Source organism: Castor canadensis, chromosome 3 (genome assembly GCF_047511655.1).
Source record: "Castor canadensis chromosome 3, mCasCan1.hap1v2, whole genome shotgun sequence".
Taxonomy (NCBI): domain Eukaryota; kingdom Metazoa; phylum Chordata; class Mammalia; order Rodentia; family Castoridae; genus Castor; species Castor canadensis.
Window position 1 is genome coordinate 47,485,487 of NC_133388.1, and position 13,267 is coordinate 47,498,753.

The 13,267-nt window shown below is 34.8% G+C and overlaps 1 protein-coding gene and 1 pseudogene across 3 annotated transcripts in view; one reads left to right on the forward strand and one right to left on the reverse strand.

Moving 5' to 3' along the window:
* Positions 1-13,267, reverse strand: part of Arid4a (AT-rich interaction domain 4A) — a 67,093-nt gene that overhangs the window by 18,505 nt on the left and 35,321 nt on the right. For all 3 annotated transcript variants that reach the window (XM_074067902.1, XM_020185126.2, XM_074067903.1), the window contains 6 exons: positions 10,746-10,818; positions 9,415-9,509; positions 9,161-9,258; positions 8,293-8,524; positions 3,944-4,191; positions 1,294-1,491 (listed from right to left, as the gene is read on the reverse strand). In XM_074067902.1, the coding sequence (XP_073924003.1) occupies positions 1,294-1,491; positions 3,944-4,191; positions 8,293-8,524; positions 9,161-9,258; positions 9,415-9,509; positions 10,746-10,818 (944 nt within the window). The remainder of the gene's footprint in view (positions 1-1,293; positions 1,492-3,943; positions 4,192-8,292; positions 8,525-9,160; positions 9,259-9,414; positions 9,510-10,745; positions 10,819-13,267) is intronic.
* Positions 4,938-5,624, forward strand: LOC109700151 (ubiquitin-like FUBI-ribosomal protein eS30 fusion protein; annotated as a pseudogene).

A 13,267-nucleotide genomic window follows, 5' to 3' on the forward strand; every position in this document is an offset into this window, starting at 1 on the left:
AGTGACTCAAAATTGATAAAGTTCTTTTCCCATGAATTCAACAATATATATGGTAAAGAGAAAGAAATTTAAATTCTTTATATCCTATTAATTAACCCACATTCTTTAAAATGGAGCCAGATAAAGGAAAGTTAATACTACTCATTGAAAACTTGGTAAGTTCCAGATGTTATCCTAAGCACTTTTAAGTTAATACAGGTATTATCATTATTTCACAGCATCTCTATATAGTAAGTATCTCATTCCCCCCATTTTAGAGATAAGGAAATTGAGTCATAGCATAACAGACTTCTGCTATGTAGAGAAGCCCTTCGGCAATATGGTTTTAAGTAAATCCGAGGCAACTGAAGATTTCAGATACAAAGACTAGCTAAGAAAAAAGCAGCTCTTGATATTCCGGAATTAGTCTGATACTACAGTTGGGCCTTGGTGTTGTTATGCACCGATCTGGTTCTCACAGTTACACTGAGTTGTTTTCCTCTTCAACATGAACAATTTCACAGAACATCAACATAAGATAGGATCCATCTGTGCCCATGATGGATCCAAACAAAAACAAGACTACCCCCTAATCATGTCTGAAGGTAGGAAACAAAAGGAATGTCGTCCAAGTCACAAAAATGACTAAACCTTTTATTCCTAATTTGAGTCGCTGCTGCTTCTTTACCAGTGATAGTGTTAACCTTGATCTAAAATTTATAAAGAAAACTAATTCTAGAATTACCTCAGCTTCCTGACAATATCCAATATAGAGCAAAGCGTCACTTCCTTAAACCCTCCCCAAACCACCTAAACAGAAGCTCAAATCTAAGTCCTTTCCAACATTTTGTATTAATTAACCAACTTCAGATTGTTACAATGCTTTGACATAGACATGGTTTCTGATAAACAAAGCAAATGTAAGTTTTTAGAGTTGAGAGCTGTGGCTCCCTGATCATGTTCTACAGTGTGTCTTCTCAGAATCTAGGGCTATCCTAGTTCCTTTCATTGATTCTCTTAACACCCTGTGACTGCAGGGCTCCACAGTTCCCCATGTTGTATGTTCTCCTCCTCTATAAATGAGTACAAATCCAAACTTGTTCCAATGACAGATCATGGTGGTCTGACATAATCTTGTAAAACAGTGCAAATGTTTCCAAGACACTGATCTTGGAAACTTTAGAATCAAGTGTGCTTTAAAGGTACACATACACACACACACAAAACCATAAGCTTTAATTCTTCACAATCTTAAAATGATCTTTTTTAACCACTGAAACAATTTCAGTAGTAAGAAAATAGTTTCTTGCTTACCTGACATTCCATCCATAGTAATGTACCAAGTATAAAACTTCTCCATCATCAATTTCAGTGCTTTTAATGCTGGCTTCATAAATTTTCTGAGTTTTCCCTCGTCCATATTTTACTTTCACTTTGGTTCCTGTTAGGCAGGGCTCCATGTCTTCCTCATCTTCCTCGCCTTCAGAGTCACACTTGCTTTCAGTTTCATCCCTGTAGTAAGTTACAACATTGATAATGCTACTAATAACTTTATGGAGAACAAAAGAGTAAGTGCTAAAAGAATCCAACGTGTAGAATATTCACAACCTTAAGTATTACCTTAATAACATGTCAAGTGGAGGAGGAGAAGAAGGAGGAGAAGGAGAAGATTTTTATGGACCACTTATTAAGGAATTTATAATGTAAAGGTGCAATGTACCGAAAGTCAACCCACACTTCTTATAGCCAATCAATAATCACAGTTAATGATGATGTGGAGTAAGATAAATCACTTTGATACAACAAAATAAGAACAACATGCTCTGAAAAAGTCTTTGTGATTCATTTTCAGGTGCCACCTTATATGTGAAAACAATCTAAAATTATTTTGTAACTTTCTGCAACTAAATTATCTTAAGTCTACTTTACTACCTCTTTTTGCTCACTTAAGAATAGTTCTTAGCAAGACTGGGTAGACAAAATAATGAACAAGGGTTATCTACCTTAGTAAACTAATTTATATTTTGGATGAGGTCACTTGTTGAAAGTATAAGACAGAACCAGGAAAATAAAGCTTAAAAATGTTTGCATTGATTTCTATTTCTATTTTCTTTTATTCATTGTTCAGCAGCTTTTCTTGGTTTTGATAATGACATATAAAGGAAGTTCACACAAGGAAGCCCAACAAGGTTTTTAATATTTTCATCATAAAATATCCTCTATTAATCTTGCAAAGATTCAAAGAGAATTGTGCCACAGATCACTAAGAGTTTTAAAAACTTAAAAAGGTTTTATGCTGTACAATAAATACAGGACATTATTTTGGTGGCTCCTAGGGGACACAACTGAATCTTGGACAATCCATTTGCAACAGGAATATTTTCTAAGGATACCTCCCAATAATATCTTGAAGCAGTAATTACAAAACACCGGGAGGAAAAACTACTTTAAATAGAATGTCCACAGTCTTGCCATGTCCATGATTCCTGATATAGAATGAGAACAGACTATGTTTGCTGTCTGTATATCCAATTTTTATTTTATTTAACAAAATTGAATACTGTTCTTCAATTCTGTGAATTTTTCTCTCTAAAATAATTTTCTCCGTTTATATATCAACTCATTGAAACCATATATTGTTTACATGTTTTATATTTATTATATATGTAACACATTTATTATAACACATATACTTATTATATACACATAATATATATACAGTATTTTATGCTTATTTTGCACGAAAAACTTCAAGCTATATTTTATTAGGCCCTACTTTTTAAGTAGCTCAACTTTGCTTAAATTTATTTTTCACATATTAAATAAATAGTATCTTAAATAGATACTATACTCATGATACTCAAGTCCAATTATTTTCTCCCACTTTTCCTAATCCTAATTTTATTTCACTAAGAACTTTTTTACTAACCTACCTCAAATGTAATTGTGACAGCCCCTGAACCTATTCATACTGAAACAAATTATCCCTCCCACTCACGAATTATTCCTATTTTTCTAAGTATTTATTATTATTTCAATGGTTTATTTTCATATAGTGTCATCCACAATTGCATTCAGCAGGCCACTTTTCCCAAATTTGGCTTAATAATACAAATTTCCAGAAAATTTCACATCATGTAAGCAAATAATTCAAAAAATAACTATGGAGGAGAGCTTATATTTCAAGTATGTGTGTTATCCTGTGGTTGCTCATTTAAATTTTTTTTTTTTTTAGTTGTACCTAAAAATTAGTACATCCATTTGACAACACTTACAGAATGGCCAACTACACAGCATGTTAGACATTACCTTGACCTTGCTGAACTGCTCAATCTTTGGCTATTTTTAAACCAATTCAGACCATACATGTTTAATGCATGGGAAAAAAAATACAGTTTTCACTCAACAGAAAACAGAATGGACATTAAAAACCTAGAATTTTTTGGTGTGATGTGGGGCAAGAATGTATTTTCCAAACTACAATCGGGGGTGCATGCCACTTATCCTAATACAGTAACTTGAAAAAGAAAAATGTCTTAGATAAAGCTAACACACAGAAACATCTGCTAGTACTGTGCACCCATGTGTTTGTTAGCTTTCCCACGTTGTACCTTTTTTTAAATGGAATTTTTGCTGTCGCTGTTTCCTCTTGTCCACTTCCTCCATTTTTCTCCAGCTCCCTTCCCTGCTGTCAACTGCAGGACCTTTCTTTTGACTGGGTGGCGCAGCCTTCTGTGAGGCCACTGTTTAGGGCACAAGTGCTATTAAAATGGTGCGACCAGTATATTCTCCGATTCCGAAAGGCAACACACATCATCTTCACAATGTGTCTCGCCTTCACTAGACAAGAGGAATGAAGTCCCAATAAGAAAGCATTCCCTCAAGCCTGAATCTCTAAGCAGGAGCAAAGCGCTGCCGCACCCCAGACAGGTGCTTCTGGAGAACAAACATTAAGATAATGTACCTCTCTTGCTTCTTCTCTTCCTCTTCATCTGAGTCTTTGTCAGAATCCTCTTGCTTTTTAATTTTCTTTTCTTTTTGCTTTGGTGTATTTTTTCTCCCCAGTAGTAGCTCATTTTCTTTTTTCTCTACAGTTTCACAGTCATCATCTATATCCTTATTTTCTGTATCATCTTTCAAGTTGTCTTCTATCTTTTCTTCCTCAATTTCCTTTTTAATGGAATTTGCGTCTCGAGCAATTCTCCTTCGTCCCTAGTAGAAGGGATTAAAGCTTTAAGATGGCTATCACTACAAAGAGAGGAAAGGCAGAAAGAGGTATCTTTTCCTTAAACCTTCTCAGCAATGACCAGTCTGCTGTCTCAAGATAAGACTCTGAAAACCAATCAACTCACAAGTACTACTTGGTACCTTATAGAAGTAAAAGTACAACCCTATATATAAATTACTTAAAATTATGTGTGGATCTAGCATATACTGGCATATAGTACCTAAGAAATAAAAATTAGGCTGGGGAGTGACTCAAGTGGTAGAACACTTGGCTAGCAAAGTATAAGGCCCTCAGTTCAAACCCTAGTACTGCTAAAAGAACTTTTTTTTCCTCTCAGGGCGAAGGATGCAGCTCAATACTAGAGAACAGGCATAGCATTTCCGAGGCTCTGATTTCAGTTCGCCAAAACAAACAAATGTTTAATACATCATTTTATCCTTCATTTATTCATTTATTTTTGTGGTGCTGGGATGGAACCCAGAGCCTTGCAGATGCTAAGCAAAATGCTCTACACTGAATTATATATCCCCAGCCCTCATCCTACTTTTAGTATTAAGTTTTTGGTGTTTTTCCGCAGGCGAAGTCTGAGACAGGATCTTGCTAATGCAGGCTGGTCTCAAACCTCCTGACTCAGATTTCCTGCATGCTAGGATTGTAGGTGTGCACCACCAACCTGGCTACTTTTAATGTTTCTTAACCATAATAAAAATTTTAAATGGCGGTAGGAGCAGTTAAGCTCATGATTCAGTCACAAACATACAGCTCTTTGTCCTGCATTCAGGAGCTACACACCCTCAAGGTGAGTGGCCAGGAGACAGTCACCCAGATCAAAGCTCATGTGGCCTCACTGGAGGGCACTGCCACGGAAGATCATATCATGCCCCTGGCAGGCACTACGCTGGGGGTGAGGCCACCCTCGGCCAGTGTGGGGTGGAAGTCCAAGTGGCCGGCCATATGCTTGGAGACAAAGTCCATGGGTCCTTGGCCTTTGCCAGAAAAATGAGAGGTCAGACTCCCAAGGGGGCCAAAAAGGAGAAGAAAAAGACTGGCCCGGCCAAATGGCAAATGTAGTACAACCGATGCTTCGTCAATGTGTGCCCACCTTTGGCAAGAAGAAGGGCTCCAATGCCAACTCTTAAGTCCTATGTAATCCTGACTTTCTCTAATAAAGCCTCTTCACCCGGAAAAAAAAAATTAAATGAGTTATCTAAATGTGAATGGCAAGAGATAGTAATAATAATCATAATAAGTCAATCCCCTAAATTATGGCCTTTTAAAAGTCCTGTGATGTCCTATCCTCCTGTATTAAGACAAACTTTACACTATCACTGTATTTCTGTGTGACTGTATTTTAAAAAAACCTAATGGCATCGGTGGCAAAAAAGTGAAGAGATTTCTTCGAATGAGTGTCTACAGGGCTCACTGGGTCAGCAGGAACCTGTCCTATTTCCAGCAGCCTCTGTCTAACCTCAGGACCGACACTTGAGCTACACCGCCACTCCTTCTTTCTGCTTTAAGTTTGTTTTTCAGATGGGGTCTCAAGCTAACTTTTTCCAGGCTGACCTCAAACCAATGATCCTCTTACCTCCACCTCCTGGGTGTCTAGGATTATATATATACACCACCAAGCCCACCTCATAAAACTGGTAGTCATTTCACTACTTTCTAAATTCTCCTTCAAGTCAACCTCTTCCATACAATACCAGACTGCCCTATATCCAGAACACAGTAAGGATTAAAAAAAAAAAAAGAAAAAAAGAACCAGCAACTTAGGGTTCTTAGGTAACTTTACAGTTATTATTATTATTATTATTTTTACTTTACAGTTATTATCTCAGTAAACAAATGGTCTCCCTCATTCCTATGTGCTATTTAATCACTTCACAGGCAAAAGATGAAATTTATTTCTACCACAAAGCACTAGACCTAAGTCCCACAAAGGCAGGGGCTTTAGATATTCACTTCTACATCCTCAGGTCTAGATAGCATCGTGCACATAGTAGGTACTCTTTAAATATCTGTAGGTAAATGAATGAAAACAACTGTTAACTATCAAAATTTAAATCTGTATACCTTTGTCCCAGAAATCCCATTTTTATAAGTCTGGCTTAATATATTCAAGTAAATGAAGGTATTTTAAAAACTATATGCATTACAGAACCTTTTTTTTTTCTTTGGTGGTACTAGAGATTTAACTCAGAGCTTTGTACTTCTCTACCACTTGAATCACGCACCCAGTTCTTTTGCTTTTAGTTTATGTTTCAGAAGTGTCTCATGCTAACTTTGCCTAGGCTGGTGTCAAACCACAATCCTCATACCTCAGCCTCCTGAGTAGCCAGTATTACAGACATACACCACCATGCCTGGTCCCAAGTATTATAGCACTTTTTGACTCGTAAGAAGTTGGAGAATATCTTGAAAAGGTAAATTTATGGTTCATCCATAATATATAGTACACTGAAAATGTCTTATATAGGAAGATCTTGAGATAAAGACAAGAAAGCATGTCCATAATACATACCATGGAATATTATTTATCTTTAAAAACAAAGAATATTCTGCCACATGCTACGATATGATGAACCATGAAGACATTATGTGGAGTGAAAAAAGCTAATCAAGAAAGACTAGCTTACTACCACTTACATGGGGTGCCTTCAGCATCAAATTCATAAACATAGGAAGCAAGATCAGGACTGCTGAGAGTTTAGAAAGGAAAGAATGGGGAGTTATTTTTATTTATTTATTTATTTGTTGGTGGGTTTGGGATTTGAACTTGGAGCTTCACACTGGCAAAGCAGGCATTCTCCCACTTAAGCCATACCTCCAGCCCATTTTGCTCTGGTTAGTTTAGAGATGGGACCTTGCAAACTGTTTGCCTGGGCCAGTCTTGAACTCTGGTCTCTTCCATCTCAGCCTCCCAAGTAGCAAGGATTACAAACATGAGCCACCAGCATCCAGGGAGGAGTTATTTTCAAAATGTAGAGAATTTCAGTTTTGCAAGATAAAAAAGTTCTGGAGCTGGATGCTGACAGATGGTGATGACAGTAACACAGTTATGTGAACTTAATGTCAATGAACTGCATACTTTAAAATGATTAAGATGATAAACTTTGTATTTTACTATAAAAATAAAAATTAAGAAAGAATGTGTGTATTTCATGAAATTCACTAGAAGATTCTGCTTATTAGATGTCAGAATGGTCAGTTAATTGAAAAAGATTTCGAACAATTAAAAGAAAAGATGATGTCAGTTTCTCTTTCAGTGAATGACTTCACTGAAAAGTATTACAATAATTGAGCATCTCCGATAGTACAGTAAATTCCTTTCCCTTAAAATTTGATAAACCCTACTATGTACATCATTGGACACTGATCAGAATGGTGGAAGGCAATTCCTCAGAGCACTTATAAGTTAATAAGGAGTAAGAGAAGGGTTGGAAGGTAAAATCAGTGTATACACAGCTAGAGTTGTACAGTGTACTGATGGAGTTACACAGAAAGACAGATAGCCTCTGGCCAGGTACACATATGTTGTAAAGAGTAGATTCATTCAACAACTATTTAATAAACATTTATTATGTGCTACACCTATTGTAGGTGCCCAAGATCTGTCACTGAAGAACATCAACATTCATCCTTGCCCTCGTGGAGTGTTTCTAGTACAGAACAAGGTAAAAGAGACAAAAAATAACAAACAAAATATATAAGATAATAACTTATGGATAAGGGTAACATTAGAGGGATTGAGAGTGCCAAAAAGAGAAGGTAGGTTACAATTTTAGATGAAGTGACCAATACAGGTTTCAGTGAGGTGACCCTCTACCAAGACATGAAGGAAGAGAGTACATGAGTCTGCTCCCAGATGCTAGTCATGAGGATGACTGGAGCAGAAACATAGACAGAAAACAAGAGGAAGAGGTCTTTAAGTTCTATGTGCAAGATATTTAGAAAAAGACAGTTCAGCTAGTCTGGCTGAAGCATAAATAAATGAGGTTCACTGTAGTACTATGTATATATCTGAAAATGTCCAAAATAAAAAAATAATGCTTAAAATAAGCCAGATAAAACTACTAAGTACTCACCCTCGGAGATTTTAATTCTGTCTCTTCTCTTTCACTTTCACTATTTGAATCAATACTTTCTTCAGGTTCACTCTTCACTTCTATTAAAGGCATTTCTTGATCTACTTTTAGAACCTCTTCCATTGATTCTTCTAAGTCTTTTTTTTCCACTTTTACTTTTGGTTCATGGTGGTGAATAGTTCTGAATTGAATATTTGCAGAACGGCAGTACTCCTCAAAACCATAGAGATACCTAAACAAAGAGTATTTCATTTTAAGAAATCTCATCATTGGCTTGAATGGTACGTTATTAAGTGTATATACTTTTAAAGGGTAAAAGTCAAGTCATTTTTTAAAAAGTACTTTTTCTATGTTCCTAATTTCTAGATGCATTACATAGAATTGTAAACAGAAATACTGATTATAAAATGCCTTCCTAAGAAATCTGAGATCACAACAACTGAATATAGCTATCATAGTTACATGAAGGTTGTTTACTCCAAAATATATTGCTTTATACTATGTATCCTAATTTCAGACAATAAACACACAGCTGCATTCCTGATCTCAGAAAGGAAATCAGTCAATGTAACATGAGAAACTAAGTAGGCTGGCAGAGTAGTGCCAGTGATAAAGAGTGCCTGTGTAGTAATCGTGAGGCCTTGAGTTCAAACTCCAGTTCTGTCTCTCCAAATGAAAAAAAAAAAAAAAACCATAAGAGAAATTGAGTAAAGATTAGAAACTCTGAAATAACTTTCAATCATGTGTCTACTAACCTAAACTTCATCTACCTTTTATGTTCCTTGATTGATGCATTCTTGTTAACAAATTAAAACGAGAATATTCCCCGTAAAAGTGTATTCTTTAATGAGCAAACTATACTACTTACTTTCTATAAGCAGTTTTTACATTGTATGAAGCAGCTGAATTCAAAATCGGAATGCCAAGGTCCATATAAATTTGCTTCCATACAGCACCACTATCAATCTGGAAAATTATGGCTTTTGTTAACATTTGCAAAAGCAAATAATCTTTACATTAACATTCTATGTTGTTTAAGAAAATGTATTTATCAATGCAATGTGAGATAATCTAATTTTTTATCACATCAATGTATATTTAGAAGAGCAATGTTACACTTACATTGTCACATCCACCCTGATGATAAACCAGTCTAAAGAGTTTGAAGAGATTGAGATCTTTATAGCCCAAAACTGGTGGTTTGTTGATTGGAGTACCTTTTTATTATCAGAGGGTAAAAATAAAATATTTATTCAAATGAGACATACAAATTTGAAAACAAATATATTGACTTCTAATTTCCCAAATTAGAAGCAAATATTTAAATAACCTTAAATCTTGTAAGAGAAAACAAATTATTCTTTATATAGCTTTGTAGGGATCTCTAGAGTCTAAATTTTACACTTTACAACAAATAAAGTCACTTATCTGCCAGTGAAGTGGGTAAAACTAAATTGAACCTTGGGACCATACCTAAGCTACATCCAATAATGTTGTTGGTTCTGTTAGGCATAAACAAACACAATGGAAAGGGTAAGTTTTAGTCTGTGATTTCATTCTTGTTGCTTTAATACAAATACCAAGGCTGTTGGCAGTAACTCAAAAGATGACTTCTGAAAGCCACAGAATGTCTAGGACCAATGTATCTGCGGATTTTCTAGGACTAATGAATGACAAGGAGTATGACTGGCAATGATTCTATTTCTTCTACCTCTATTAAAAATCCTATATTACTCAGACAGAGATTGTTGAAATTTGTTGAGGAACATAATCAGGATAATTTACTTGCCACAAATAAACAGATATGCATATTAACATGACTGGTCACTTCTATTTTGATTTTATACATATGTAAATATATAAAAAATTATAAATATATATATATAATATATATATATATATATTCTTAAGAATTTCAGGTAGACTAAGTTAAGCATATCAAAACTGATTTTAGCTGGGTGGTGGCACACCCCTATAATCCTAGCTACTCAGGAAGCAGAGATCAGGAGGATTGTGATTTAAAGCCAATTCCCAGCAATTAGTTTGTGAGACCCTATCTCAAAAAAAACCCATCACAAAAAAAAAGGCTCAAGCATTAAGAGTGCCTACCTAGATAGAACGAAGCCCTGAGTTCAAACCCCAGTGCCAAAAAAAAAAAAAAAAAAACCAGAGCAAAATGAACTGGAGGTGTGGAAGTAGAATGCTTGCTTTGTAAGTGTGAAGGCCCGAGTTCAAACTCCAGTCCCACCAAGAAAACAACAAAAATTGATTTCATACATAGTTTTACTCAAAATACATAGTGTTAAATCCAAATAGTTAACTACTACCAGTTTTAAATGATACTTTAAATTAGTATTGTGTATACCCATAATACTAATAAAAACAATGCATACACCTAGAGATGTAAAACTGTAAAAGAAATAACTACTATTAAATAATAAGCATGGAAATACCTCTGTCTTCCATAAACTTATAAAGCTGTTGGAGGAAGTTGTCCCTCTCTTCAGGATCAAGTTCTTCCTCAAGCTGTAAAGGGAAAACATGTAAGTGTATAGCACAGTGAATAGGAAGAGATATAATGTCATCTTCTTTTGTTTTGGTGAACCCAATGTTACAGTACAGAATTTTACTAAAGCTGGAAACTGCATTTTCTCAAAATACTACAATGTCAGATTTTAAGGTTTATATTTTGTTTTTTTACAGTACTAGGTATCAAACCTAGAGCTTAACACGATAGGTAAGTGCTCTACTACTGAACTATATCCCTCCAGCCCTTTAAGTTATATTTTGATACAGATGATCTGATGCAACTGTGAAGATATACAATTCTTACCTTCATCCCATTTCTCACTCTAATCCTGCCTTTCAGTTATCACTGTAAGGACCAAGACTAGACATGAAGAAAAGATTCCAAAACAGTGTGAGAGTACTAAGTTCCACTTCAGTTGGATTTTTTTGGGGGCGGGGCATCAAAATGCAATGTGGTCCATACAAATAGGTTGGCAGGTAAGCACACAACAATGACAAACCTTTATTATATAAAAATAACGCAGATCTTTTGTTGGAATGACACAACGTAGTTCTGAATTTGGAATATATTTAAGTGAATCATATAAATACTATTTTTGCTCCAAACTCTATTACCCCCTTTTGTCTCACACTAGTATGCTTTTCTCACTAATCTTATCCATACAACACTTTAAAGACAAAGAGAATTGCTTCTTAGAAATAAAACTAGATAATTACCAACTTAGTTCTTCTTTTAAAAAATGACTAATGAAAACATTTCTGTAAGAAATTTTTCTAAAAACTATCTCTTTAAATGTTATATTTTACTAATTATATAAACCTAACATTCTCTTTCTATAATGTTCCCACTTTAGTTCTAATCAAACAAATGTAATAAAATATTTTCTGATAGATAATTTATAAATTGTGTAAATTTTAGAAGAAAAATCTTTATTTAAAGTTCAGCAACATTATGGAGAAACAAAACACTCATGTTTCTTCATATAAATGATCACAACTTAATTTTGGAGTGAATTTTTCAATGTTCTAAGAGAAATATTCAGATTTTTGTCTTCCCAAAGCCACATTCAAAGGAAAAGCAATTTTCAGGCAATAAATATTGATTGTTCAGTGTCCAAAGGGCAATAGGCACTTTAAAATTATGTTGTCCTATAAGAATTTTAATAGGTAATAATATAGCCAGGATCAATAAACATGTAGTTAATTAAAATATATATAATAAAGAACTATGAGGGTTTTCAACTACCAATAAGTTACTTCCAGAACAAAAAAAGAACTGAAGAATTATTTCTTACATGAATTTAAAGGATTTCTAGTGTAGAAAATAAAAACAGCCTATATCAGACTAGCTATCTACTTTGTGGCCTCCAGTCACAGTCTCTAAAGTACTCCCTCCTTAGATTAAAACCTCAGAATTCAGGTGAGACTATTATATCCACAGGCAATGATTGAAAATCAATGTTGCTTCCTAAAACAAGCAAGTACAAATTGTGCATACGTTAAAGTTGTATCAAACACTGGATAAGTTCTTAGTGATTTAAGCATAAGTTTTTATGGATAAAAATTAGTGGTTTAAGACACTAAGTTAGTGTATTTCAGGCTCCATAAAGAACAAGGCCATGAAAATTTAAGTTTAGGTACATTTATAAGGTGTAAAAACAAGACAAAAATGAATAAGTAAATCTACTTACAAATAACCTGCTTAAGAGGAAATTTCCACCAAAAAATGAGTAAATAAAAAGATAAAGCTATAAACAAAGTTTTAAATTTATCTGATAGTTTTTCAAAAATTCAAGCTGTTTAAATCACTTATAATAAGTACTTCTTGACTTTTTTTTTTTTGGTGGTACTGAGGTTTCATCTCAGAACCTCATGCTTGCTAGGTAGGTACTCAACCACTTTGAGCCACACCCCCAGCCCTTTTATGCTTTAGTTATTTTTCAGATAGGGTCTCCCATTTTTGCCAGGGGCCAGCCTCAGACCATGATCCTTGGTGGCTCCACTCATGGTTGGGATTATAGTATGAGCCCACCTTGCCCAGGGTCACAATTAATTTCTGAAAACAGTCCCTTGGAATAAAATTACATATAGCAGAAAGTGCCTCCAATCAAGAATATACCTTTATGACTTTTGTACGGGGCTTGTAATTGTTACTGCAAGTTGTTTTCTATATCTGTGGCATTTTCATACCTCTAGTACCTTTCTCCTAGATAAAAACCAGGGGCTGTTGCATCTCTCTGGGGTTTTACAGTAGGAGAGGATTGTGAGAATGGAAGGTAAAGAACTCACTAGACGGTGTTAAGGAGTTTTCTTTCCTTTCATTTAATCAAGCATGTGAAGATTAACTTTGTAAAATGTCAGAGCAAGAGCGAGGGTTAAAGATATAGAATATGCATGTACGTGATCATAATGTGAAGAAATGTATAATTTAAGTTAGTATCACTAT